The sequence below is a fragment of the Mastomys coucha genome, unplaced genomic scaffold, assembly GCF_008632895.1.
Source record: "Mastomys coucha isolate ucsf_1 unplaced genomic scaffold, UCSF_Mcou_1 pScaffold12, whole genome shotgun sequence".
Lineage (NCBI taxonomy): Eukaryota > Metazoa > Chordata > Mammalia > Rodentia > Muridae > Mastomys > Mastomys coucha.
In genome coordinates, this window is record NW_022196894.1 from 33422927 (window position 1) to 33448175 (window position 25249).

At 42.4% G+C, this 25249-nt stretch overlaps 1 protein-coding gene and 1 non-coding gene across 3 annotated transcripts in view; both read right to left on the bottom strand.

The window, feature by feature from the left end:
• The window catches only part of Slc49a4 (solute carrier family 49 member 4), a 76775-nt gene that overhangs the window by 24237 nt on the left and 27289 nt on the right, over window positions 1-25249 (bottom strand). For both annotated transcript variants that reach the window (XM_031363781.1, XM_031363780.1), the window contains exons 3-6: window positions 19032-19297; window positions 16876-17005; window positions 8770-8878; window positions 1447-1514 (exon numbers count right to left, since the gene is read on the bottom strand). In XM_031363781.1, the coding sequence (XP_031219641.1) occupies window positions 1447-1514; window positions 8770-8878; window positions 16876-17005; window positions 19032-19297 (573 nt within the window). The remainder of the gene's footprint in view (window positions 1-1446; window positions 1515-8769; window positions 8879-16875; window positions 17006-19031; window positions 19298-25249) is intronic.
• Window positions 989-1122, bottom strand: LOC116086695. The gene has a single exon (XR_004117066.1). It is a non-coding gene; the product is annotated as a small nucleolar RNA SNORA38 (small nucleolar RNA).

Consider the following 25249-nt stretch of genomic DNA (forward strand, 5'->3'; position numbering starts at 1 on the left):
CCTTCAATACTAGCCACCTCCTCCTCATTCCTTTCCCACATTTATTTGATATGTGATTGATCATGTTTGTTGATATTTTCTGGAATATGTGACTCATGATGTGAGAGCTGCCACCACTTGCAGGTGGGAAGAACGGACTACTTGCTTACTGAAGGTTTGGTCTCATTTAGGGGACACTTCTACATACTCCAGAGGATCCCACAACCTAATAAAAATGTCTGGCCCCCAAGGTGTGTCCCCAAGGAGATACAAAATGCTTGGTCTGAATTCTGAGTTTATGAAGCATTATTTGTAACAGAAAGACTGTAAATGATTCTTGTCAGAATTGTCAGGACAATGTACTTCACAATCAGTTAAGGGATTTCCTAGCTTAAACCTTAGCTTTTGGATTTTATTCTTCTATGCCTTTCTAACAAAAACAAAGCAAAGCATATCAAAACAAAACAAAACAACAAAAGCCCAAATAAAGCGAGCTGGATTTCACATCATTCCTGCATTACCCCAGGAACACTTCATAGAAACTACAAGGTCTACATTGCTGTCTTGTGCAAAGCACAATGTGTCGGACACTGAGAAGTTTATGTATCCTCAAGTTTATGATCTCCTCAAGATATGTAATTAGATTCGCTTCTTCCTGGCAAACTGATTGGCTGGGCTTGGTGTGATGTACTGGCTTGGAGGACTAATAACGTTCTTACTTTAGAAACACCAAGAGTAGTTTCAGAGGTCGTCATGGGAAGGAATGATGTTTTTATTTCTAAGATTTCTGGTTTTACAATAACCCTCTCTTTTTCTAACCCATTCTGAGAATTTGTTGTCAAATGGGTTAGGATGAAAAAGAGTTTAAGGAAACTGCAGACCTTTGCAGATACTCTCATTACAGAGGGATAAATAATCACGGGGACACTCCTGTTAATTGGGGTCTGCCTTCTCACGAGCACCCAGAGATGTCTGACATACAGCTCTTTGACACTCATCTTTTTTCTCCCTCTGTGGGATGGTTGATCCTGAGCCTGCGTGGGGCAAGCTGGTCCCAGACCTTCCCAAATCCAGCACATTTCTTTGCCTCCGATTCTTACGTATCCAAGGACAGGGAACCAAAAACACACCTTTGTAGGAGGATGACACTGTCTTCTTACTAACTACTGCTTTAACTTTTTTATTATTTTTTAAAATTATATCAGTTTTTTGGGGTGGCCCCATCTGAGGATGTTGCTCTCAAATAAAATGAAGAGAAGGAGCTTAATTACACTGGAAATACACTTCCTGCCTTCAGAAACCACTTCGGGAGGGACTGTTCCCAGGCAGGCTTCTTGTAGCTGTGAACCTCAACAAGTGGCCATTTCTGGCCTTTCTTCTGCTTTTTCCTAAATAGTGTTCATATCGAAAAGCCCACTTCTTATATCCCCACCATCCACTGATGAGCTTGATATGAAATATTCTCACCTTGCCATAGCTATCCCAACAACACAGCCTCCAACTATGGACCAAAATCCAATCCAGCCAGCATCTACCTGTTAACAAAGTAGCAGACACATTAATTAGTGTATTAATAAAATAACATTAATACAAGACTGGCATGTTACAACGAAGGAGAAACTAAATGAAATCCTCTTCAGTCAATATTAACAGCAAGTTAAATGGCAACAAGTCTAGGAAATATTCGAGAAAATGGACAAAACAAAAGGATTCATGTGTAACTAATAAACACAAATTTATCTATGTAATTTTATCATCTATTAATTTTTATTGGAATGTTTAAATCAACAAAACAATACCATTAAATATTCCCAGGCATGTGCTATACACTAGCATTGTCTAGTACTGCCTAATGCTAAGAACTCTCAGTAAGAAAGGATAAAAAAATGGTCCAAGACCTCAGGAAGTTTAAATCTAATCATCATACATAAAACTCCTATAAAATAATCTGTTGCTAAAACATCTGGCCATCCCTAAGACTGTATTGAGTGATAAGAGACGAGGGAGGAGTGATGAGGAAAGAGACGTGGGGCTGAGGAAGAGGCTGGTAGTATAACGTGGATACAACACATACCCCAGCCCTCAGGTGACAGAGCTTGGTCCCCAGATACTGGGCTACCTGAGAAGTTCTGGAAGCCTTAGGAGGTAAGGCCTACCTGGAAGAAGGAAGTTACTGGGTCCCTAGGGACTGTATCTTGTCCTGGGCACCTGTCTATGGGACCTGAACTGCTCTGCTGCCCGCCACAATGTTCGGGGTCTCTCAGCCCCCATAGCAATGTGCCGCGCCAACATAGACTAGAGTCTATAGAACCATAGCCAAAGTAACGCTTGTTTCCTATTAAGTTGCTCTATCAAATATGTTGTCACTTACAAGTCTGATGAACACAAGAAGATAGAAAAAAAAAGAGCTGAACTCAGAAACTGTTTTTATTCCTGCTACTGGTGAGCTCAGTGACCCTGGGGACTCCTACATAAAAGCAGTGAAGGAGACTGTGTGCCCAGGACTTAGCTTGGTGAGCAGCACACAGCAAGTGCTCACTAAGCATTAGCAGCTGGTTCCATCTCAGGACGCTTCTCCCATTTTAGCTCTTCACTGCCTTCAAGCCCACTTGGGGCACTTGACACCGCCACCTGCATCTCTACAGCACCTGGGCAGGTGTGTTCATGTCCTGGTGCACATGTGGAGGACACCTTCTGGTGCTGGTCCCACCCTGCCTTTTACTTTGAGCCAGGATCTCTTGTTCGTGGCTGCTAAGATGGCGTTCAAGCTTCTTAGCAAAGGAGAGAGATGCTCCTGATTCTCTCTCCTCTCACTGCAGCAGCACGGGGTCTGCAGACTCAGCCTCCACCACTGATTTTACAAGGTTCTGATGACCTACACTCAGGTCCTTATGCTTGTGTGACAAGCCCTTTACCCACTGAACCTTTGTCTCTCTAGCACAGCCACACACATTTTCATCCATCCCCTGATGAGTGGCACTGGGTACTGGGCAAGAATGTGGGCCTAGCTGGACTGATGCCGGTACTTTCAAGCTAGTTATGATCCTTTTCCTTTGTTAAACTAAAAATTAAGGCATAATTTTAAATTATGCTTTAATACCTGGTGTGATCTTTCAGATACCTCTGTATCTTTCAGATTTTAAACATAGAAAGATACCAGGAAGGGCTTTTTAGGGTTTGCAATACAAGGCACAGATATGCAAAAATCAGCATCATTTAAGTAAACTTGTATACTTCCTTATTAGAACTAAGTACAGTTGAAATGACTGCCATTCAAAACACAGGTCAAGAGCTTGTGGCAAAGGCTCAGCTACAGTCTAGTGCACATGTTGGAAACAAATCCCCAGTAAGACAGTACAGAGAAGAGGGGCCTTTTATAAAAGAAGGGCTGCCTTGTCCTGTGCCGTGTGATGGAGCAGAGAAGGGGCATCTGGAGGCAGAAAAGGAATCTGACAGACATGAAACCTGCTAGTGTTTTGATTTTGGACTGCCCAGCTTCCAGAACTACTAGAAATAAATTTCTGTTACCATCAATTTCTTAGTCTAATGTATTTTGTGGACTGAGACAGGCACACTTGGTAATCTAGATTAGTATTGTGGTTGAGAATTACAGACTCTGGGAGGAAATCTATCTGGAGCCTGGAAGAGCCTGGTGGAAGGCAGAGTTCTTGGAGTATGATCTAGGCCGGGAAGGAACCCAGAGTGACAGGCCGGGCGTCTGCATGTAACTTTCCTTAGGGGTATCTGCTTATTTCAGAACATGTATTTAAGGGATAGACATGTTGTCCATCTTATTCACCTAGGAAAGAAAAGACATGGGAGATCAGAGCTCACTGTAGGATGAGGACCTTGTGAGAACAGACTTGACTTGGGGACCCTGACAGGCACACTGCAGGAAGGGGGCACTGGAAGTGCCATGGCCTTTCCTGAGACTGAAGTTTAGATTTAAATGGTTGCAGTCCTTGAAACAGACTAAAGCAGTCCCTAGGTCCCTTCTAGAAAACAAACAAACCAACCCCACAATCCTGTGGAGGAAAATAACACCCTCTTGACACTCAGGTGATCGCTTTACATAGTCTGTGCCTGACACTCAGCCAGACGTCTGTACACAGTAAAGCAGCAAGAAGTTATGAGAGTGCACCAGACAAAACAGGCCAGAAAATGGGGCCCGAGGTGCAGGCTGTAAATGAATATTACTAGGAGATGAAAAGGGTAAGTGTGTCTATAGAAATCTGTACACTAGAACAGAACAAATCGAAATGTATCACCCAAAGACACGATTAAGTTAAAACTCAGGTGAGTTTAATAGTATATTATAGCTAAAGATTGATGTGGTGAGTTGGAAAGACTATAGATAAAATATCGAGTCAGAAGCATTGAAAGGTAAAACGACAGAATGCAGTGCAAAGGTGTAAGATGTACGGTTAGAGGTGGCACGTGATCAGAAATGCACCGCAAAAGTGTAACCCACATGGTGCCATGTGAGAAAGTGGAGAACATAAACCTTAAGGAGATGTTGGCTAAATATTTCTAGAAACTGAAGAGACAAGTTCTAGATCCAAAGACTCCTATAAACCTCAAGAAGAATGACTATGGGGCTGGGGATGTGGCTCAGTTGGGAGGGTGCCTGCCAAGCACGAACAAAGCCTCGAGTTAGAGCTCCAGCATTTCATAAAATGGGGCATGGTGACAGGTGACTGTGACCCAGCACTCCAGAGGTGAAGACAGAGGGATCAAGGTCATCCTCAGTTACACGGTGAGCTTGAGGTCACCCTGGGTTACACTGAATTCCTGTTGCCAATCTTATTTTAATTTTTAAACAAAAATTAAAATCTATAGAGGTTATCATTGTAATAGAAAACAGGATATGTCCTTAGAAACACCTCCCACATCACAATGGCTTCTGGAAATATCTTTAAATTAAATAATGATGAGCTTAAATACATTCAGAGTGGTAAGGCCATAAATGGAATAATAATAAGAGTACTACTTAACTAAACTTATGGGATGGGATGAGAAATCCATACTTAAAGAAAAATGGAGTAGCCTTAAAATTAATATATTTAAAAAGTTGAAAAAAATCAAAGACACTGTGATGGTTTACATTTGTTTGGCCCAGGGAGTAACTAGTTCTAGCTTCCTGGAAGCAAGTATTCTGCTAGCAGTCTTCAGATGTAGATGTAGAACTCTCAGCTCCTCTTACACCATGCCTGTCTGGATGCTGCCATGTTCCTGCCTTGATGATAATGGACTGAATTTCTGAACCTGTAAGTCAGCCCCAACTAAATGTTGTTCTTTTGAGCTACCTTGGTCATGGTGTCTGTTCACAGCAGCAAAACCCTAACTAAGACAGATACTCTGAGGCACTTATGTTTAAAAATTAGGAAAATGAGCAAAGTAAGTTCTTCCTGTAGATGAAAAGAGAAGAACATAAAGATGAAAGTATAAATCAACAGAATGTTCAGAAAAGAAACATTCAATAAAAAGCAAATGGATGTACTCAAGGAAAAAACTATGTGAGAAGACACTGATAATTCAGGGTAACTAATATTCTGAATGACTAACAAAATTACCAGGGAGTGGATGACCATGATATGCACTTTGCCAGGCTGAGATGGACAAACCAGCAATGTAACAAAACTGATTAAGAAGATATGTGAATAATTTTGTAACTTAAAAAAATCTATTTTTATTTAGTGTACATATGTTTGCTATTATACATTTGCACCATATGTATGCAGAGACAAGGGGGCCGGAGGAACCTGAAACTGGAATTATAGATGGCTTTGGGCTACTGTGTAGGAGCTGGGAACTGAACCTGAGTCCTCTGCTGAGCCATCTCTCTAGACCTAATTTTGTAACTTTTAAAAAAAGACTAGATACTCAAAACGATTTTTTTTTTTTGTTTTTACAGAAAAGTAAATGGCCTAAACAGTAACGTCTACCAAATATTTAGAGAACAAAAGATCAAACCCATAATCTTTTTTTTCAAATCTATTTTTCTTTTCCAAAACTGGGTCTCTATATGTAGGCTGTCCTGGAACTCAGAGAGCTCCACCTGCCTCTGCCTCCCTAGGGCTACGGTTAGAGGCTATGCCACCATGCCTGGACTTCAAACCCATAATCTTGTATGAACTCTTTGAATAAAAGAAAAGAGACAATATGTCCCAAATTGTTTTAATACAAGCAAAACCTTGCTTCTGGCACTAAGGGTGTGTCTTGGTTGGGAGAGTGGTTACCTAAAGGGCCTGAGTTGGTCCCCAGCAGTGCATAAGCCAAGTACACTCCCAGCACCTGGGAAGTAGAGGCAGGAGAACCACAAGTTCAACATCCTCCTTGACAATAGAGCAACTTCTAGGCCAGCCTGGGCTACTTGACAGCCTGTTTCAAAACCAACCAACCAAAACAAAAACCCCCTCAACCCTTAAAATCCCAGACAGGACAAGAAATGAGATACTTCCATCTCATTCTGGAGCTCAACCAACCCAGAGATCTTCAAAACCCCAACAGACCACTGACAGATTAGAGTCTAGGAACAAAAGGTAAGGAAGTAAAGATGTAACTTTACTTCATTTAAGTTACTGAAACTTTGGCTGGGCAGTGTTGGCCTTTAATCTCAGCACTTGGGAGGCAGAGGCAAGTAGATCTCTGAATCAGAGGCTAGCCTGGTCTACAGAGTCAGTTCCAAGACAGCTAGGCTACAGAGAAACCCTGTCTTGGAAAACAAAAACAAAGCAACAACAACAACAACAAAAACTAATTTAAAGTTCAAATCAAACAACCATACGCCCTTAATGGTTAGTGTGCTGCCCCAAGAGAACACAAGGATGCACACTTATGAACTAGGAGCAAGCAAGGGTTTTTTTTCTCTTTCTTTTGCAATATGGTCTTCGAGAAGTCTAACACCTAGATTATTGGAGAGTTGGATTCTGTTGATTACTCTTTTCTTGTTTAAACATGGAGCATAATTTCTAAGTTTTCTTCATGTCTAATAGGACTGTTAAATTCTACTTTGAGTGTTGTGGGTGATCAACAGAGGAAGTGCATTCTTTAGTTGTCCTCTACGCTGGGTGACTTTTCTGTCTGACAGGCTGTCTGTGGAGGACAGCCCTGTGAGTGCTTACGGTAGAGAAGAAAAAAGACTTGGGCCTCTGTTTGGGAGGGCTACACTGTCACAGAAGCCTGTGGTCTTCAGAGCTTGCTGCCAGCTTTGCTAATGATGGTTCACAGAGTAAACCTTTGTCTATAGAAGGGATATTCACAATATGCACTTAATATTCACAAAACCTGGCTTGACAGATAGGCCTGTAAGGCCAGATATAGAAAGGCTGAGGCAGGAGAACTGTAAGCTAAAAGCCTACTTGCATTAAAGAGTGAATTCAAAGCCAGACTTGGGCAAGTTAGCACGGCTCTGTTTCAAGAGGACTGAGAGTTCATGTCAGTAGTAGAGCCCTTGCCTAGCCTGTGTGAGGCCCTGGAAAGGTTTTGGGTGTTGTTGTCCTGGCTCCACACCACAACTCCACCTCTGCTGTCTTTGTTCTACTTTTAACCCTGTGACAGGCTACTGACTAAGCTCCTGGGCACTCCTGCACTGGTGTGCAAGCCATTTCTCAGCCAGGGTTACAGGGGCAGCGGGGAATGGCTCCACTTTGGTCAATTAGCGAGCCTCCTCCTCATACCTCTCTTCTCTATTTTTCAGCAAGAAGAGTGGGCAAGAGACTCAAACAGGTAGTCACAAAATAGGACGTTCAAGTATCTGCTAAGAGTTGAAAAAGGCAGTCTAGATGTCCCTGTGATGCGCACAAGGCACAGTCACTAGTGTGTCTATGAAAAGGCTTCCAACAGAGCTGAAGAAGCCCATGCTCTCTCGAGGTGGAGCAGGAGCACCAGCTGCTGCTCACGGGACGGGATTTACATTGCCTGTCAAAGGAGGCGTACGTGAAAAGCAGTAATTCCATTCCAAAACACACAAGCAGAAGAACTGCAGGAGGAGCATTGAGAACAGTGCATGAGAATGGTCACACAGCCCAGCTATGACAGTGAAGAGTGGGAGACAACTCAAATGCTCATTAAAAGCAGATGGCCAGACTGTTCACTCATAGACCGATGGCAGCACAGCAGTGCACTGGGTCTCTGCCTCTCCTACCATGCTGTCTGGAAGCAAAAAGAATGCAGTAAAGGCAGCAAGCATGGTGAAACAGTTTAATTTCATGGGTATTCTTCCTCATATGTGTATATGAGTGTGAGTGTGTGTGTGTGTGTGTGTGTGTGTGTGTACGCATGTGCATGCATGTGTGCTTGTGTGTATGCATTCATAAGTGCAGGCTGAAAAACAATGTGTGAAGAATCAGATCTCTCCTTCTACTATGTGGGTTTTGAGTATCAAACTCAGATCATCATGGTTTTACCCACTGAGCTCTCTTGCTGGCCTGGCCCATAGTTATGTTTTATAAAAAGGACACATCCTAATTCTGAAACAAGAAAGTACTTAGAATAGCACTATATCAGATGGTGCGGTTGTAATTTATTAAGGATGAACTAAGGATGAAGTTACCAAAACCAAGGCTTTATCTCTTCTGTTCATCAGTATTAACAGCAGCCAAAGAAATGCAAAACTCACGCTGATGTTAAAAATCAAGTTTTCAACCATCCCAGAGGAATCTTGTTTTTGCAACAATGATTTAGGCAACACTGTACCTAATCTCTGAAGCTAAACCCAAAACTTATCACCATGATTTATAAATTAAATGAGCTAAAATACCCACAACATATACAGACACAAATACTTACTTGACTAACATGCACTGGTGTTAAAATTAAGTCCAGAACTCCAGACCAGCCAGCAAACACACCAAGTGGTATTGCGTATGCTAAAGCAATCATCAAAAACCTCAAATTGCTGCAAAAGAAAACATTATTACAAATTTAAAATGTAGAATTTAAAACTATTTATGAAATACTTAAGTCATTTTGAAACTGGAACACAGACTAGGGAGTGTGTGTCCATTCATTAACAAACTTGAGATTCTTTTACATTTTAATTTTTTTATAGGAATGTACTCTGTGGCCCTAAATGGGATGATTTTATTGCAGTCCTGCCCTCAAGGTCAGTAAGTGGGAAGACAGTAAAGCCAGAGTTGGTAGAAGCAGGGAACCAGGACAGAGGCACATACAAACTCAGAGACTGGGGCAGCATGTACAAGGCCTGCTCAGGTTCAATATACACAGGATCCAGCATCCCAGGAGAGGGGAGCGGACACAAAGTCTCACCCTACCCAAGAGGCTCTTCGTACATGACGTCTGCTAGAAGCAGGAAAATCAGCTTTCTTTAGTGGAGTCACAATGGATAACATCAATCACACTCCAGGGCAGGCCTCATGCTCAGAAATAGTTGGCTAACATAAAGCGGACCCATGATTGTTTTGTTTTGTGTTTGGCTTTCTTAAGAGAGAGAATATGAAGCTGCGTAGGGAGGATCATGGGTACGAGTCTGAGATGCACTGGAGGAAGGCAAAGATTATGATCAATATATATTATGAAAGTTACAAAAAAAAAAACCAACAAAACAAGAAATTGCACAAGTATCCTTTCACTTATCGTTCTTAGAATCCCCAGTGTGTGCTGCGCTGTACGTACGTACGTGTTATATTGCATTTAGGAGGATGAGGCAGGGCAGTTACGTGGTTGGGGGCCATGAATTCCAGAATAGCCTGGGTTACAGATCAAAAAATCAAAACAAAACAAAAGAAAATCCATATAGCATCTAGGAATGAAGCAGGAAGGTCAGAGACTAATATGAAAGGGAGAGAGATACGGGGAGGAAGGGAGAAAGGGAGGAAGAGTGGGGAGGAGCAAGAATCTTAAACCTAATTACAAGAACAGGAACAATCTAAATAGATGGATAGTCCGTACTCTCAGCCTACATGTATCTATAAATTCAGTGTAGTCACAACTAAAATCTAACTTGTATTTTTTTCTAGAAACTTCAGAACTATGAAAAATAAAATTCCTTAAAAAGCTAAGTCACCCTTTAAAAAGCTTGGCGCGGAAGCCCTTGTCCTGAGATAGCAAGACTAACCACGTGGCCCAGGCAGTGACAGTGTAGCACTGGCTCATAACAAAGAGGTCCACAGAGAAGCATGGAGACTGAGACACAGAAATCCTACACACGGTGAGGTGGCACTGCCACCCACGTGCCAGGGATGCTTCCAGAGGCTGCTCGCTATAAGAGGAACACCAACTCCCACACCAGCTGCCAACGGCATTTACTAAGGAGGGACAAGAACCCAGATATGAAAGAAAAATTCAACAAGCAATAATTTTAAAAACTGTGCAAAATTATTAGGCAGACAGCAGACCAGGAGTAGATACTTGAAAATGTTTAGATCGACCAGAGATTTATACTTAAAATATGTTAACCGTTTAAGAACTACCATTAAAAACTGAGCAAAACTGTGGAGAGCAACTTAAATAGATGAAACCTAATAAGCCACAAATCATAGGATGAGTCTAAACCTATTAATTATCACCTAATATAAATTAAATAAAACATAGCTCATAGCTGTTACAATGGCAAAATCAGATAACTACAAACTATTGATAATGTGACACCCACTGGGCATTTTTGAGATCAGTCTGGCGATGCCTGGCAAGGTTAGCATAGAGAACCTTATGGCCTAACAATGCACTGGCAGGCGCATTCTCCAAAGACACCACATCACAGCAAAGACAAGACATCACAGCAGTTGAGTCTTGGCAGCAGTCCAGGTACACAGTGGATGGGTGGATAAAAGGTGACTGGCCAGCCCTGAGGGCCATTTGTTCCAGGTACACAATGGATGGGTGGATAAAAGGTGACTGGCCAACCCTGAGGGCCATTTGTTTACTGTGCAGTGGGGACACAACTTGAGAAGAAAAAGAGAGCTCTCAACACACCAAGGACTACCCTCACCAGTGAAGTCATGTAAAACAAAGACAAAAGCGAGACCTAGGGCTGTGGCTCAGTGCCGGAGTACAGGTCTAGTGAGCACAGGCCCTCCCTCAATCCCCAGTGCCACTGACAACCAAATGTAGTGAGAATGTTAGTTTCTTTAGAAACCCAGTTATGCTATGTGATTAGGTCTTTGTTTTAATCCCTGGCGTGGGATATGAGGCTGCTTCAGTTTGTCCACAGCCATTACCCATGACTGCCTTGTGCTCTAGGAGGGACATGGTATTTGTCAGCTGCAGACAGTTTAGTCTGGGGACTCTGAAGAGGTATAAATGGGAGAGCCCCGAGAGGGCTGGGAGGTGCTCCGAGAAGGCTGCTGCTCCCCTTGCTGCTCCTGGTTGCTGCTGTTGTGGTTTGATGAGAATTACCCTGACCAGCTCCAAGGAACCCAACAACCCTAACCAGCAGGAAGTAGCCTAGAGAGATCTATGACCCTTTCCCCTCTAACCTTTCTCTCCTACCTAGTTATTGGGGGCTGGAGGGGATTAGGGTGGAATAAGGGTTGGAAGGGAGATATAGGGATAAGAACCAAATAAAAAATAGCCCCCCACACCCTCAGATAGCCACCAACCAACCAACCACCAACCAACCAACCAACCACCAACCAACCAACCAACCAACCAACCAACCAACCAACCAACCAACTAAACATAAAGCTAAAGGGAAGCCCATCTCAGAACAAAGGTTTGACCAAAACTTTACATGGAACACAAAGGACAGATCCCATCTAACCCCAGAGTGCGACCATCTACACAGACCAGACTTGGGGATAAAGTTGCTGGCTCCTCCACAAGTTTTCAATGAGAGCCAGCTAGAGAACAAGAAAGAGACCAACAAATATAAGAATTCAGGCCACATGTAAGGTGTGCCCCCATCTAGGTCCTGGTTCAAGTAACTATTGAAAAGAACTCATGAGGTAACCGGAAATGCAAACACTTGGGTTAGAGAGATGGCTCAGTGGCTGCTCTTCCAGAGGGCCCACGTTCAAATCCCCGGACCTACATGGCAGCTTACAACTGTCTGTAACTCCAGTTCCAGGGTTCTGATACCCTCACACAGATATACATGCAGGCAGAACACCAATGCACATAAAATAAAAATAAATACATCATTAAAGAAAACTTTAAAAAAGGAAAATGTAAACACTAGCTTGATGGTAAATTACTGTCAGGACCCTTTGAGGTATGATGATGCTACATTTATCTTTAAAAAAAGTTCAACAGTTAGGGGCTGAGGCAAATGGATCTAGAATTTGAGCAAAGCTTGGGTGACACAGTAAGATCCTATCTCAGTTTTTTTAATGTGCATATTTTAACATATATTACATATACTGAGGTATTTCTGGATGAAGTTAACTGTCCTGAGGGGAGTGAATGGGGCAGAGATAAACAAGGTGGCTATGCACCAGTAACCACTGGCACTGCGCTCTTGGAAGTGGAGAGGGGATTTGTATTATTCTATTTTGTTCATACTATAATGTTCTAAAACCGAAAGCTTAAAATGCCATTTCTGTGGTGCATGCATGAGGTCTTAAGCTTGATTCTCAGGCCTACAGAAACTGAGCATTGTGGTCCATGTCTGTAATCCCAGCACTCAAGACATGGAGACCCTAGGTAGGTGGAGGCAGGAGGGTCAGAAGATCAAGGTCAATCCTGACCACAGAGTGAGTTTGGGGCCATCCTGATCAAAATGACACTCTGTCTCAAAAACAAAAACCACCCAAACAGAATGATGTAAACCGAGACCAGATCCATATGAGAAACTGTATATATTTTACAAAAGCCAAGAGGTAAAGACATGCTCATAGAAGGCACCTGAGACATGGGCAGGGAATGAGGACTAGGGATGTAAAACACGGATGAAATAGCGTTGAGGGGATAGATAAAGGGCTGCTGTGCTTGGAGGGACCAGGGTTAGAACCAACACAGAACCAGCAGCCATCACCACACACTTTGTCAACACACACACAAAGGGTCACTTAGGCTACACAGGCAAAAGCATTTAAAGAGAAGTGAATCCATGGTGGAAACTCCAGAGGACACGTGTTAATGGGTTTGCTGTATCCAGATAATAAAATTACAAATTAGAGAGGCAGCTTTTTCTTTTAATTAAACACATTTTAAAAAGCAGAATAGGAAGTAAGGATTTCTGAAGTTCTTTGCAAATCCAGAGAAGATTACTCTGTAGGCTCCAAGAATGGAGTAAAATAGGCCCACAGAATCCCCAAGAGAGTCAAAAGTATTATAGGCCTCCATGCTAAATAAACAAGCCAAGGCAGAGTGCAGGCCTAGGTGTGGCCTTTCATGAGTAGAAGACTACAATCCACTCCACAGCAGACACAGAGCAACCCTGACTGGGGACACCCTGCGCAGAGGAATAAAGTTATCCTGTCGGAACAACTTGTTTGCAACTCAGTATAATGTCCTTTAATGCTTCGCATTTCCCACTGACAAATCAGTTCTGCTCTTGGCTTTGTGGTAAGAAAAATTTAGATAAACAGCATTTTAAAGTACTGTTATTTTAAACTACCACCTTGCAAAAGTGTGCCACAGACACGAATTAACTAATACTTTTTGTTGTATTTATTTAATTATTGTGAGTATGCATGTGGGAGAGTAAGATGAAAGAGATGAAAGATAGATAGATGATAGATAAACAATAGATAGATGATAGGTTATAAATAAGAGACAAAAATAGAGATAGATGATAGATAGGTGATACATATACACAGATGATTGATAGGTAGATGATAGATAATAGGTAGGTAGAGTAGATGCTAGATAGATAGATAGATAGATAGATAGATAGATAGATAGATAGATAGATATTATAAGTAAGTAGGTAGGTATATAGATAGACAGACAGATAGATAGACAGGACAATTTTTATGAGTCTGTTCATTCCTTCCACCTTGTGTATCCCAGGGATGGAACTCGGGGCACTGTGCTTGGTGGCAAGCACCATAACCTACTGAGCATCTTGCTGTCCCATGATGCTTTTCGGTTATGTGGAAGGTAATGTACACAGTGCTATAGTGAAGTGAATTTTCAATGCCTTCTTACTGCAGCTTAGAGTAAGGAGTTTAACTTTATTGATAACTTCTCAAGTATGTAAAATCACAGTGTTTCCTGCCTATGGTACTTCATTCCACTTGTCTACCGAAAGACAGTGCTCAATCCATTAAACCAGCTGGGCTGTGAACTTGTGAAACAGGGATAGCACAACCAAGAAATTCAATTTTTTAATTTCTAGCTTTTAGCTAATTTAAGCCTACACTTTAAATCACAAGAAATCAAAAGTACTTTCCCACTAAATGCCATTTATTCATTAGTGTAAGTGCACTTTTAGAAATAAGGCCCAGGGCCTCCCACTCACTAGGCACCACTCTACAAACCACGCGACTCCCTGGTCCTAAGCTTTATCTTCTGAAGAACCACATCTCACTTTAACAACGTAACACATAAGCCATGACTCATACACACAGTGCTCACCGATCTTCCCAGTTAATCCTAATTTGCTTCTACACACTGATCTACTACTGCAATTAGCTCACTGGGAGAAAGCATCTGTGACTATCACTGGTGGCAACATGTTGGAGCAGCACAGAACAATTATACCTCTGCTGTAAGAGATGCAGGACACGCTGCAGCAGCACAGAATTACATCTCTGCTGTAAGAGATGCAGGACACGCTGCAGCAGCACAGAATTACACCTCTGCTGTAAGAGATGCAGGACACGCTGCAGCAGCACAGAATTACACCTCTGCTGTGAGAGGATGCAGGACACGCTGCAGCAGCACAGAATTACATCTCTGCTGTGAGAGGATGCAGGACACGCTGCAGCAGCACAGAATTACATCTCTGCTGTGAGAGGATGCAGGTTGCTTGAGTGGAGAGCGTTAAGAGACACTTTCAGCAAGCCTATGGTGAATTCTGTCAGATATTTGTATTCAAAAAAACCAAAGAAATCAAGAGGCCAGAGGTGATGACGTATGCCATTAATCCCAGTATTCCAGAAGCAAGTGAACATTAACAGTAAATGTGGTCTATAAAACAAGTTCCAGGCTAGTCTTATAAACAAACAACAAGAAAATTAGTTGCGCCGGGCAGTGGTGGCGCACACCTTTAATCCTAACACTTGGGAGGCAGAGACAGGTGGATTTCTGAGTTCGAGGCCAGCCTGGTCTACAGAGTGAGTTCCAGGACAGCCAGGGCTACACAGAGAAACCCTGTCTCGGAAAAAAGAAAAAAAAAAAAAAAAAAGATTAGTTGCTAGAGATGAGAAATAAATGCCCAACTAATAGCACAAAGAGTTGCTGACAGATCTGAACCTAGGACTTAGGCTATAAAAGGACTTAGGCTAGCTATAAAAGGACTTAGGCTATAAAAGGCTTCTGGGTTCTTGCACAAAAAGAAAAGTGGCTTTAGATGATGAGATGGTAAGATTATTATTTCAGCTACGGAAATTTTGTTTAAAATTATGAGAAAAAAACTAAAGACTGATTTTATTTTAAAGAAGTGACAGGCCATCAATTATGACCCCAATAAGATCTTTCCTTTCACATCAAGGACCTGTGCAGTCAAGGTGTGAGAAAATAATGATTTATTTTTAACTTCAGATAAAAAGTAAAACATTAGAAATACTGATCAATGAGTACTTTTCAACTATAAATAAATGTGATGGAATTTAAATATACAACAACTATTTCCAATGAAAATAGAGTCCCAACTGAGGTGCGTTCAAAGGCCAACATACAGTAGAACTAAAAACAGTAATAGGAAAATATCCTATTGATGAATTTAATATTGACTACACATTAAGATAATGGTTACATATATACAGCTAAATAAAATAAGCTATTAAGATGAATTTTACTTATTCCCTTCTAATATTTCTTAGTGAGCTATTAAAAACCTTATGGTGATATATGTGATCTGGGTATTCATACAATGATATAGTTCTTTATTGCAAGGAATTTACCATAGGGGCAAGGGATAGAGAAATCTAAAAAAAAGAACCAACTAGAGCGCTAATGAATTGGTAACAACTCCTGAGAGGAAAGAAAATTCCAAAGGTAACATCAACTGCCCCAAGTCACAATCCACAGTGACATGTGACATGTCCACAGAGTCAGGCTTGGTCCCAGAACAGGTGAGCATTTGAGGACAGCATTTAATCTAACTACACTTAAGTTAAACCAATGAAATGAAGTAATATATTGCATTCCTGTTCTACGAGCCTATTGGGGGTACAGCTGAGATGGTTTTAGATGATGAGGAATATCATTTTACTACTCTGTATTGACTAGCACCTATGTAATGTGTGTTCACACATAATAAAGAACGCAAATAGTAGGGAAATGTAGCAATTACAAAACTTGTATTATTTCACAAACTGTATGGTATAAATTTCTATGTAACAGAAATTATTTATAGAAGTTAAAAGATCTAATTTCTAAAATGTGTTTAAAATTTTAAATATTAGTCTACATGGAATATGGATAGAGCAAAATTTAATGATATTTTGGTGTAGAGTGAGTTTTCAACATATATTTCTGATAGAAAATTAAATAATTGGTATTTTAATTAATATTAACATGAATTATTTACAATCTGACTAATACTGAAAAATAAACAGCTCAAATTATTCTTGAACATTAGGAATCAGGGGTCGGAGAGATGAAAGCTCTTGCCCAGCCAGCAAGGCTGATGGCCTGAGTTTGATCCCTGGAACCTATGTAAAGGTGGAGTAGGGAACTGTCTTCATTGTTCTCTGACCTCCAAGCATGTTCCATGTTCTGTGGTACATCTGTGATAAACAGACACCGTTCATACACACACACACACACACTACACTACACTACACTGATGGCAGCCACAGCCACACAATGCCCGAGTCTACTCACCTTAGTAACCTACAAAAGCTCCGCCGGTAACTCAGCCGCTGGCTCGCAGCAGCAACACTGGGAGGAAGAGGAGGCCGTGGAGGGAAATAAGCTAGCGTGGCAGAGAATATTAAGCAGACAACTCCAAATTCTGAAAGAAAAATGAAAGTGAAGTGCTACCCATGATACAAGAGTCAGTACTTACTTCTTTAATACCTAGCTCAACAAAGATAAGCAAAATTTGATGCCTACAGCAGCCCAGAGCAGAGGCTGGGCATGTGTATCCCTAAATTCCCCGGGCCACCAGTAGGAGGCACACTATGAACGTAGATGCACAGAGGTGCCTGGTTTGTACCAGATCTCCAAAGGTTGAGATGACAGATGAACAAAGTTACTCCATGGGAAAACCCACCCGAAGCCTGTAGGAGAGATTCTACAGCAACCTCAGGTGGCTCCTCGGAAAGAAGGAATACAGAAGGAGAGCGGAAAGAAAGGATAGGGTTCTGTCTGATGGAGAAGACGACAATTCACACACTGCACAGGAAGTTAGAGGAGACAAAGAAGCAACTAAAAATAAGAAATGAAGAGACTGAAAGTGTAAACGTGTAAAGTAAATGAAAATGTTCTCTCTCTCTGATTTCAGTTTTACTCCCTCCACACCAAACCCTGAAATGCAAATTTCATCGTGTAATTCTGTGGTCTGTCTACGGGAGGCCAGTTCTGGAGGCTTCCCATCTGGCTTTACTGATACTCACTCGATCTGAACCACCCTATGCTTCCAGGTGTGTGAATGCACCAGGTTCTCTTTTCACTGGGAGTTTCCTCCATGGGTTTGTTTATCTTTCCATTTTCCTCTGCCTACTTGGGATTCTGTTAATTCCTCACCCTCAGGTTCCAGTCATATCTCTAAGGAGTTCCACAGCATGCCCACAACCTGGGCAGACATGCTGCTGCTGCCCCAGAGCTTCAGAGCCCTCAGCATGGCACCCCTACTCCATAATGTGACTGTTTATCTGCCTATAAGCACTGTTGAGCAGGAACCATGTCAATCCCAGTACCCAGCCAGAGACAAGTCAAGTATACATGAGGAGTCTCACATTTAGCAAGTGAGTTAAAGCAAAATTCAGCATAATCTAGTCCCTTATCTTTACCAACTTCATTTTTTAGTATTTGCTCCTGACTCACGAATAGTCCCATGTAAACCACCAGAGCCACTTCAAACAGAGGCCACACCCTAACTCTCATACACTCTCTGCCTTCGGGGTCCCCTGCATGGAATCTCCTAACCTATTTGAATATTTGGTGAATGCCTATGAAACTCCTAATGTCGTTCATTTTCATGTTCTCGGTAGAGCTTTCCTTAACCCTCGACTTCTCCCTACACTTGGGGAGAATTTGGTCCCCACCTTGTACGTCTGTTTGTACTACAATGGTCTCAACACTGATCTCACCAGTTTCCAGGGCTAAGCACAGTGCCTTAGATACAGCAAAGATCTATAACAAGGAGCAAGAAACATATGGGGGAAGACATAGAAAGGACTAATAGGAGTGGAATACAAGCCTTGACTCAAAATAACAAGGGAATGGATGTAAGAAACGAAGCTGATAAAGATAAGGGACTGGACTATGCTGAAATTTGTTTTAACTCACTTGCTAAATATTAGACTCCTGATGTGTACTTGTCTCTGCCTAGGCACTGGGATTCAGAAAGGTCAGTATGATTAACAGACTGACATATGGAAGAGAGAATAAACTACAGGTGATCAGGGTTAATAAGGTGCAAGAATGTGGCCAAAAAATGGGCGATACCAGGCTGAATACTATCAACAGATGCTTGACAATGTTAGGTCGAGCATATGACATTTAGTTTTCTATATAGATGCCATATCTAGAGAAGACTCAAGAATATATGCTATAGTGCTTTACTGTAAGTGGATTAAAAGTGTAAAATTAACAAATATTTTTCCATGTAGCAAGAACACATATTACATCTAGTGCTTTCCTAGGCGGGTTGTTTCACATAGGCATATCCATATGATACAATGAAAGTGCATTTGAGTACGTGCATCTGTTAGTCCTCAGGGGTCTCGGGTGATGTGACCTGGCACAGCAGAACTAGAGAGCAGAAACTAGAAGAGAAACCAATGTATACAAGAAGAAAAAAACCTCCAAAGTACCTGCATATAGCACGGTCTCGATTCGGTCTTTAATATGAGCCCTGCTACTCTCTGCAGCGAGAAGGGGTGCTGTCCCATTGGGAGCTGGAACAACTAGGGGCCCGACAAGAAACGCACATGCTCCACCGAGGTAACTCAGCATCGATGCGATTGCTGTGGCCGTGGCTCGCTCGTCAGCAGAGAACCACGTTGTAGAGAGGAACGGTGCTGCATTCATGACAGTTGGACCTGCTAGTCCATTCAGTATCTGTCCTCCATGGATTAATCTGGAATTAGAAAAGTTGGAAGGCTGTGAGACATTTGAAGCAAGCATTTTCTAAATGAAAAGGATATTAACCAGACAGCAGTTTAACTACGACAAGATATGTGTATACGTATACACATACACATACGTGTAAAGAATGTGACGTTCTGAAAAGGTGAGCTGATCTATTTTCTAAATGGCATGCTGACTCTGCAGGGAGACCAAGTATACTTAGTTTACCATTTACTCACTTCAACAATATCAAACTAAGAACCTGCTATAAAACTTGTGGTGGTTTGAATAAGAATGGGGACCATAGGCTCATAGATTTGAATGTATCAGTTACCAGGGAGTGGCACTATTAGGAGGTGTGGCCTTGCTGGAAGAAATGTATCCCTGGGGGTGAGCTTTGGGGTTTCAAATGCTCAAGCCAGGCCCAGTGTCTCTCTCTCTGCCTGCAGATCTGGATGTAGAATTCTCAGCTCCTCTCCGGCACCATGTCTGCCTGTATACTGCTATGTCTCCTACCATGAAGACAACGGACTAAACCTCTGAACTGTAAGCCAGCCCCATAATAATGAAATGCTTTCCTTTGTAAGTGTTGCCATGGTCATGGTGTCTCCTCATAGCAATAGAACTTGTTTCATTTTGCTGAAATATGAGAGGCTCAGCTGGGAAGATACTTGCCAAGGTGATAACAAAGCAAGTTGAAAATTAGATTCAAAATGCATTGTGTTTTCATAGTACTCTGCAGCTCATTAACAGCCGCTAGAAAACAATACAGCTGAGCTCAATATTTCATACCTGTTGCATGCAAGGTATTAGGATTAGATCCATACACAAAATAATAATCAAGACGCTTCTAATGTCAGACAGGGTGGAGACCTAATGTTTCAATTGGGCTGGTTCAGTCACTTTGGCTAGGAACCAGCCCAGGGACAGGAACTCACCTGAAGCCATGCAAAAGAGACAGGCAGAATCATTGATTCTTTAATAAGTACTTTTCCTCCCCAGAATTTCAGCCCCCACCCCATACACTAGCTCAGAAGACTGCAGCCATGTAGGGTGGTAAGTCGGCCTGCCTTTCTGAATTATTCAAAAAGGGGGGTGACTTTCTTCTTTCCTCTTTTTCATCTCTTTTCTAATCATGCGTCCCCCAACACTCTGGGCTTCCTTACTCTTTTCCTCAAGCCTCTCTCCCCACTGTGTGGTCCCTGTCCACCCTGTGTGTGACCACTGTGCCAGCAGGAGAAGCCACTTCCCCTCCTCTCCTCCACTCGCCCTCCAAGCGGCTGACGAGGTGTTCTAGCTAGCCTGCCCCAGGCTTTTCACGATAATTGACGTCTCCATTTCAGTCTGTACTTTACATTTTTTATTGATGAGACTAAGAACCCGGACTTCCCTGTACTGCTCAGATGAGCACTGTGACTAGACATCTGAATGGGCCTGAACATCCTGACTCCACTTCTTCTACAGAACAAGAAGGTAAGTTTAGACTCTGGATATCTCCTGAGCATCTGTGAGCTCACAAGACCTCTTTCTGGAGTGTGAGACCTGGGCCAGGGCCCCACAGTAAGGCCCCCAGGACTACCCCTCTGCTTCCAGCTTCAGCTGTGAGGTCAGTGAAGGTCACACTCGCTTCCAATCCACTGCCCTCGTGTCCATTTTCCTAAGCCGATACCTAGTGGCTATCTCTTACTGACCAAACCCTTGTCCACTTTGCCCTCCAACTCAACACACACACACAGCCATGAGCTGTATGTGAAAAAGCCAGGTGTTCACAAAAGTATAAGCAAGAAAGGGACCTAGATGTGACTGTTTCCCACCTCTGCTTCTTAAGCAGTACATATGTTTTACATTCCCCTCTCTCTTTCTCTCTCACTCTCTCTCTCTTTTATTGGTATCTTAAGCTATTCAGGAAAAAAATCTCCTGAATAAATAATAATAATAATAATAATAATAATAATAATAATAATAATAATAATGGCTGAGCAGTGGTGGCACACGCCTTTAATCCCAGCACTTGGGAGGCAGAGGCAGATGGATCTCTGAGTTCAAGGCCAGCCTGGTCTACAGAGTGAGTTCCAGGACAGCCAGGGCAATACAGAGAAACTCTGCCTTTAAAAACAAAAATAAATAAATAACACAACAACAATAATAATAATAATAATAATAAAGAGGTAGGAGGCAGGGGCCTAAGCAGAAGCTAAGTGAACAAGAAGTGAAATGTGCATGGTGGGTCTCTCCACGAATGTTACATAGTTTACTTGAAGGAAAAATAGCTCCAAATGCCATTAATAATGCTAGGTTCAAAAATGAAAAAAAAAATTAAGATCTCTTGTATAAGAGAAATAGTTTTCTGAGTGAAAGAAGTGAACTCAAAATTTTTATGTGACCAAATAGTTCCTCTAAAGCCAAATCCCACGATACCCACAGCAATGCTATCACGTGATGTCTTTTTCACTACAGACCTGTTTAAGCATAAACCAGCATGCAACTAAACTGTTTAAAACCCTCAAGTCATTCAAATGCATACATGAGATCAATTCCATTTATAATTTTTTTGAAATTAAAAAAAAAAATAAAAAGCCAACTGAGGGCCAACAAGATGGCTCAGCAGGTTAGGCACTTGCTGCCAAGCCTGAGGACCAGAGTCTGAGCTTTGGGAACCACAAAGCCAGACAATGGCCTATCCTCACCTCTATGACCCTGCTGTGACACACACATACTGTCTCCACCATAAATGCTGTTACAAAAGATGTTGAGGGTGTGAAGGTCACCATGACATCACTGTCCCGGTACAGTGGCTGAGGGCATGGCAGAAGCTAAGAAATGCTTGTCTGTGGAAAAAGGAGCTGTGCTAGGTAACTCAAGGTGTGTAATGTGGGTGTCTGCCCAGTAGGCCTGCGCAGGTCTGTCAGCTGCAGCTGGGTTGCCTCTTTCTCCAGGGTTTCCAGACTGTTCTGTGTCCTCAACCTCAGCTCAACTGCTTTTGCTTTCTTCCTCCCACCCATTTGCTCGTTTCCTCCTTACTCGGCTTCTGAGAGCCCTGTTTATCCCTCCACTGTAAGCCTGGTGGGAATATGGGATGGATTTAGGATTTTCCATAGTGGGCAGCAGGGAGAGTAAGATACTGTGCCCCCTTCCCCCCCCCCCCCCCCCCCCCCCCCCCCCCCCCCACAGCCTGGGATGCAGGGACAGGACTGTGCTCTCCCAGGACCTGTAGCAAGGGCCTGGCCATAAGAGGTCTGCTGAGTTCTTGACTGCTCTGGGCATCTGTGGCCCCAGTGCCCTGCACAGAGGCCAAGCCCTGAGGGACACATGGATGGCACCCACGTACAGCTGCGGTCCTTCTCGTTCTATTTAATATTCTTTGGATGCTCAAAGAAATGCCAATGGTTCCGTGCAGACCAAAAGTTCCACTCTGCTTTCTGAGTACTTGATGATTCAGTTACACAATACCCTGGCTTCCTATCCTTATGCTCTCTGGCATCATGGAACAAACACCTACGACTCCCAGGGGATTCCTACTCACAACATGTTTAATCACTTAAATTTTTGTAACTAAAATTTCAGACCTACTCCCTTGAGAAGTCGATAATACATTGAAAGATACTATTTATAATTTTATAATTTCTTTTCCTCTAGAAAGCACTGGGTAGAGTCTCAATCACATAACTAATGGTTAAGGCAGAAATCAGAATCTCAAGTGACACCATTACCCGCAGACCCCTCTGTTCTCCTGCAGGCCTCATTCTAAAGGTTCTCTATTTACAAAAGGGACAATAAAGGGAGAGTGGAGGTGCACAGTGCCTGAGACATTTTCATCCTGAGCGCAGCTCTACTTTACCAGCCCCCAGGGCACGGCATGCACTGCTGAAGCCAGAGACTAACTGACTTCTAAAACCATAGCACATACTTCCTTGGAGTAAGCTAGGATTCTTTACTTAAATTCTTTTTTGTTTGTTTGTTTGCTTGTGTTTTGATTTTGTTTTGTTTTTCAAGACAGGGTTTCTCTGTGTATCCCTGGCTGTCCTGGAACTTGTTCTGTCAGACTGGCCTTGAACTCACAGAGATCAACCTACCTCTGCCTTACAAGTGCTGGGATCAAAAGTGTGTGCCACCACTACTCAGCCTCAAATTCTATTTTTAAATATGAAATAATTTAGAATTAGAAAAATACTTCTCTAAGACTTAATATGCCAACAGTTCAGAAACTTTCTCCCAACTCCCAGCCTCCTTCCAGCCAACATAAACTCACTGACACTGAAAATGGGGAGCCTGGAAACACTCTGCCTCCTTCGCAGCCCAAGAAAGGTCTGAATTCATTCCAGGAAAGAGGAAGCGAGGCGAGGAGAGACCCTGGGAAGTCCCCAGTTTGGACACTCTGATAGAGCTTCTATTTTTAAAGGAGAACTTAGTGTACTTTCAATCTTTAAACCATTTTGGTCAATTGTGTCTGAATGCTCAAGGCAGCTGCAGCTGACACTGAAGGGAACAGAAAGCCTTGGCTCTAAAGGACTATTAAGAATAGCTTCTAAAATACCGTTACAGAAAGGACAGGGACACCGTGCAAAGCCCACTGAGGCACTCACAAGAAGGCTCAGCCTCTGGGCTCCTCCTGCTTGGTTAACTGTAGTCTTTGCTGAGTCGCTCAGCCTTAGAGCACATGCCCCCATATCTACTACCCTCTTTTACCCCCTCCCCCATCCCATAGTCCCCTTTGCTGTCTAGACAGTTTTATAACCACTTCATGTCATCTGTACTCAGATGACTTTACGTATCTATAAAGACTAGGACCCACAAATGAGAGAAAACACGCAGCATGTGACTTTCTGAGACTGGCAATTAGCTTAATATGGTTGAATCCGTTTTTCTGCAAACAACTTTACTCCACATTTTGTCCATTCTTCCACTGACAGACACCCAGGGTGTATCTATAACGTGGCTCTGTGCACAATGCTGCAGCAAACACTGGTGTGCTTGAGTCTCTGTGATGAGTCAACCCTGGCCCTTCTGGGTAAACACTGGCAGGCGGTATTGCTAGGTCACATGGTCATTCTAACTTTTGTTTTCTGAGAAACTTCCATACTGATTCCCAAAGTGACTGGACTAGTGCTCACTCCACCAGCAGTGTGTAATATCCTCACTTACATCAGTGTGTGAGGTCCCCTCTGTCTGTGTCTAGGGCAGGATTAGGAGGTGAGATAAAGTATCGATCAAGTTTTAAATTTGCATTTCTCTGATACTAATGATAGTAAACACTTTTTTTTCACATTTACTAGCTATTTGTATTTCATTGTTTGAGAACTGTCTGCTCATTTCATTGGCTCATTAACTGACTGAGTCTTTTGTTTGTTGGCATTTGGTGTTAGGAGTTCCTACATAAACCCTCAGTCATTTCTCATTCCGTAGGATGTCTCTTCATCTACTCATTTCTTTTGCTGTACAGAACACTCTTTAGTTGGGGGCTGGAGAGATGGCTCAGCGGGTAAGAGCACCAACTGCTCTTCCAAAGGTCCTGAGTTCAAATCCCAGCAACCATATGGTGGCTCACAACCACCTGGAATGAGATCGAACCCTCTTCTGGTGTGTCTGAAGACAGCTACAGTGTACTTATTTATAATAATAAATAAGAAAAATCTTTGGCTCAGAGCAAGCTGGGCTGACTGGAGGGGGGGGAGGGTGTGTGGGGAGGGTGTGTCCACCGGAGGGAGTGGGGCCTACCAGAGTGAGTCAGAGGGTCCTAAAAGTCAATTCCCAACAACCAGATGAAGGCTCACAACTATCTGTACAGCTACAGTATGTACTCATATGCAAAAAAAAAAAAAAAAAAAAAAAAAAAAAAAAAAAAAAAAAAAAAAAAAAAAAAAAAAAAAAGAAAGAAAGAAAAAGAAAAGAAAACTCTTTAGTTACATGAAATCCCATTTGTTGATCGTCGGCTGTATTTTCTAAGCAGGAAGAGCCGTACACA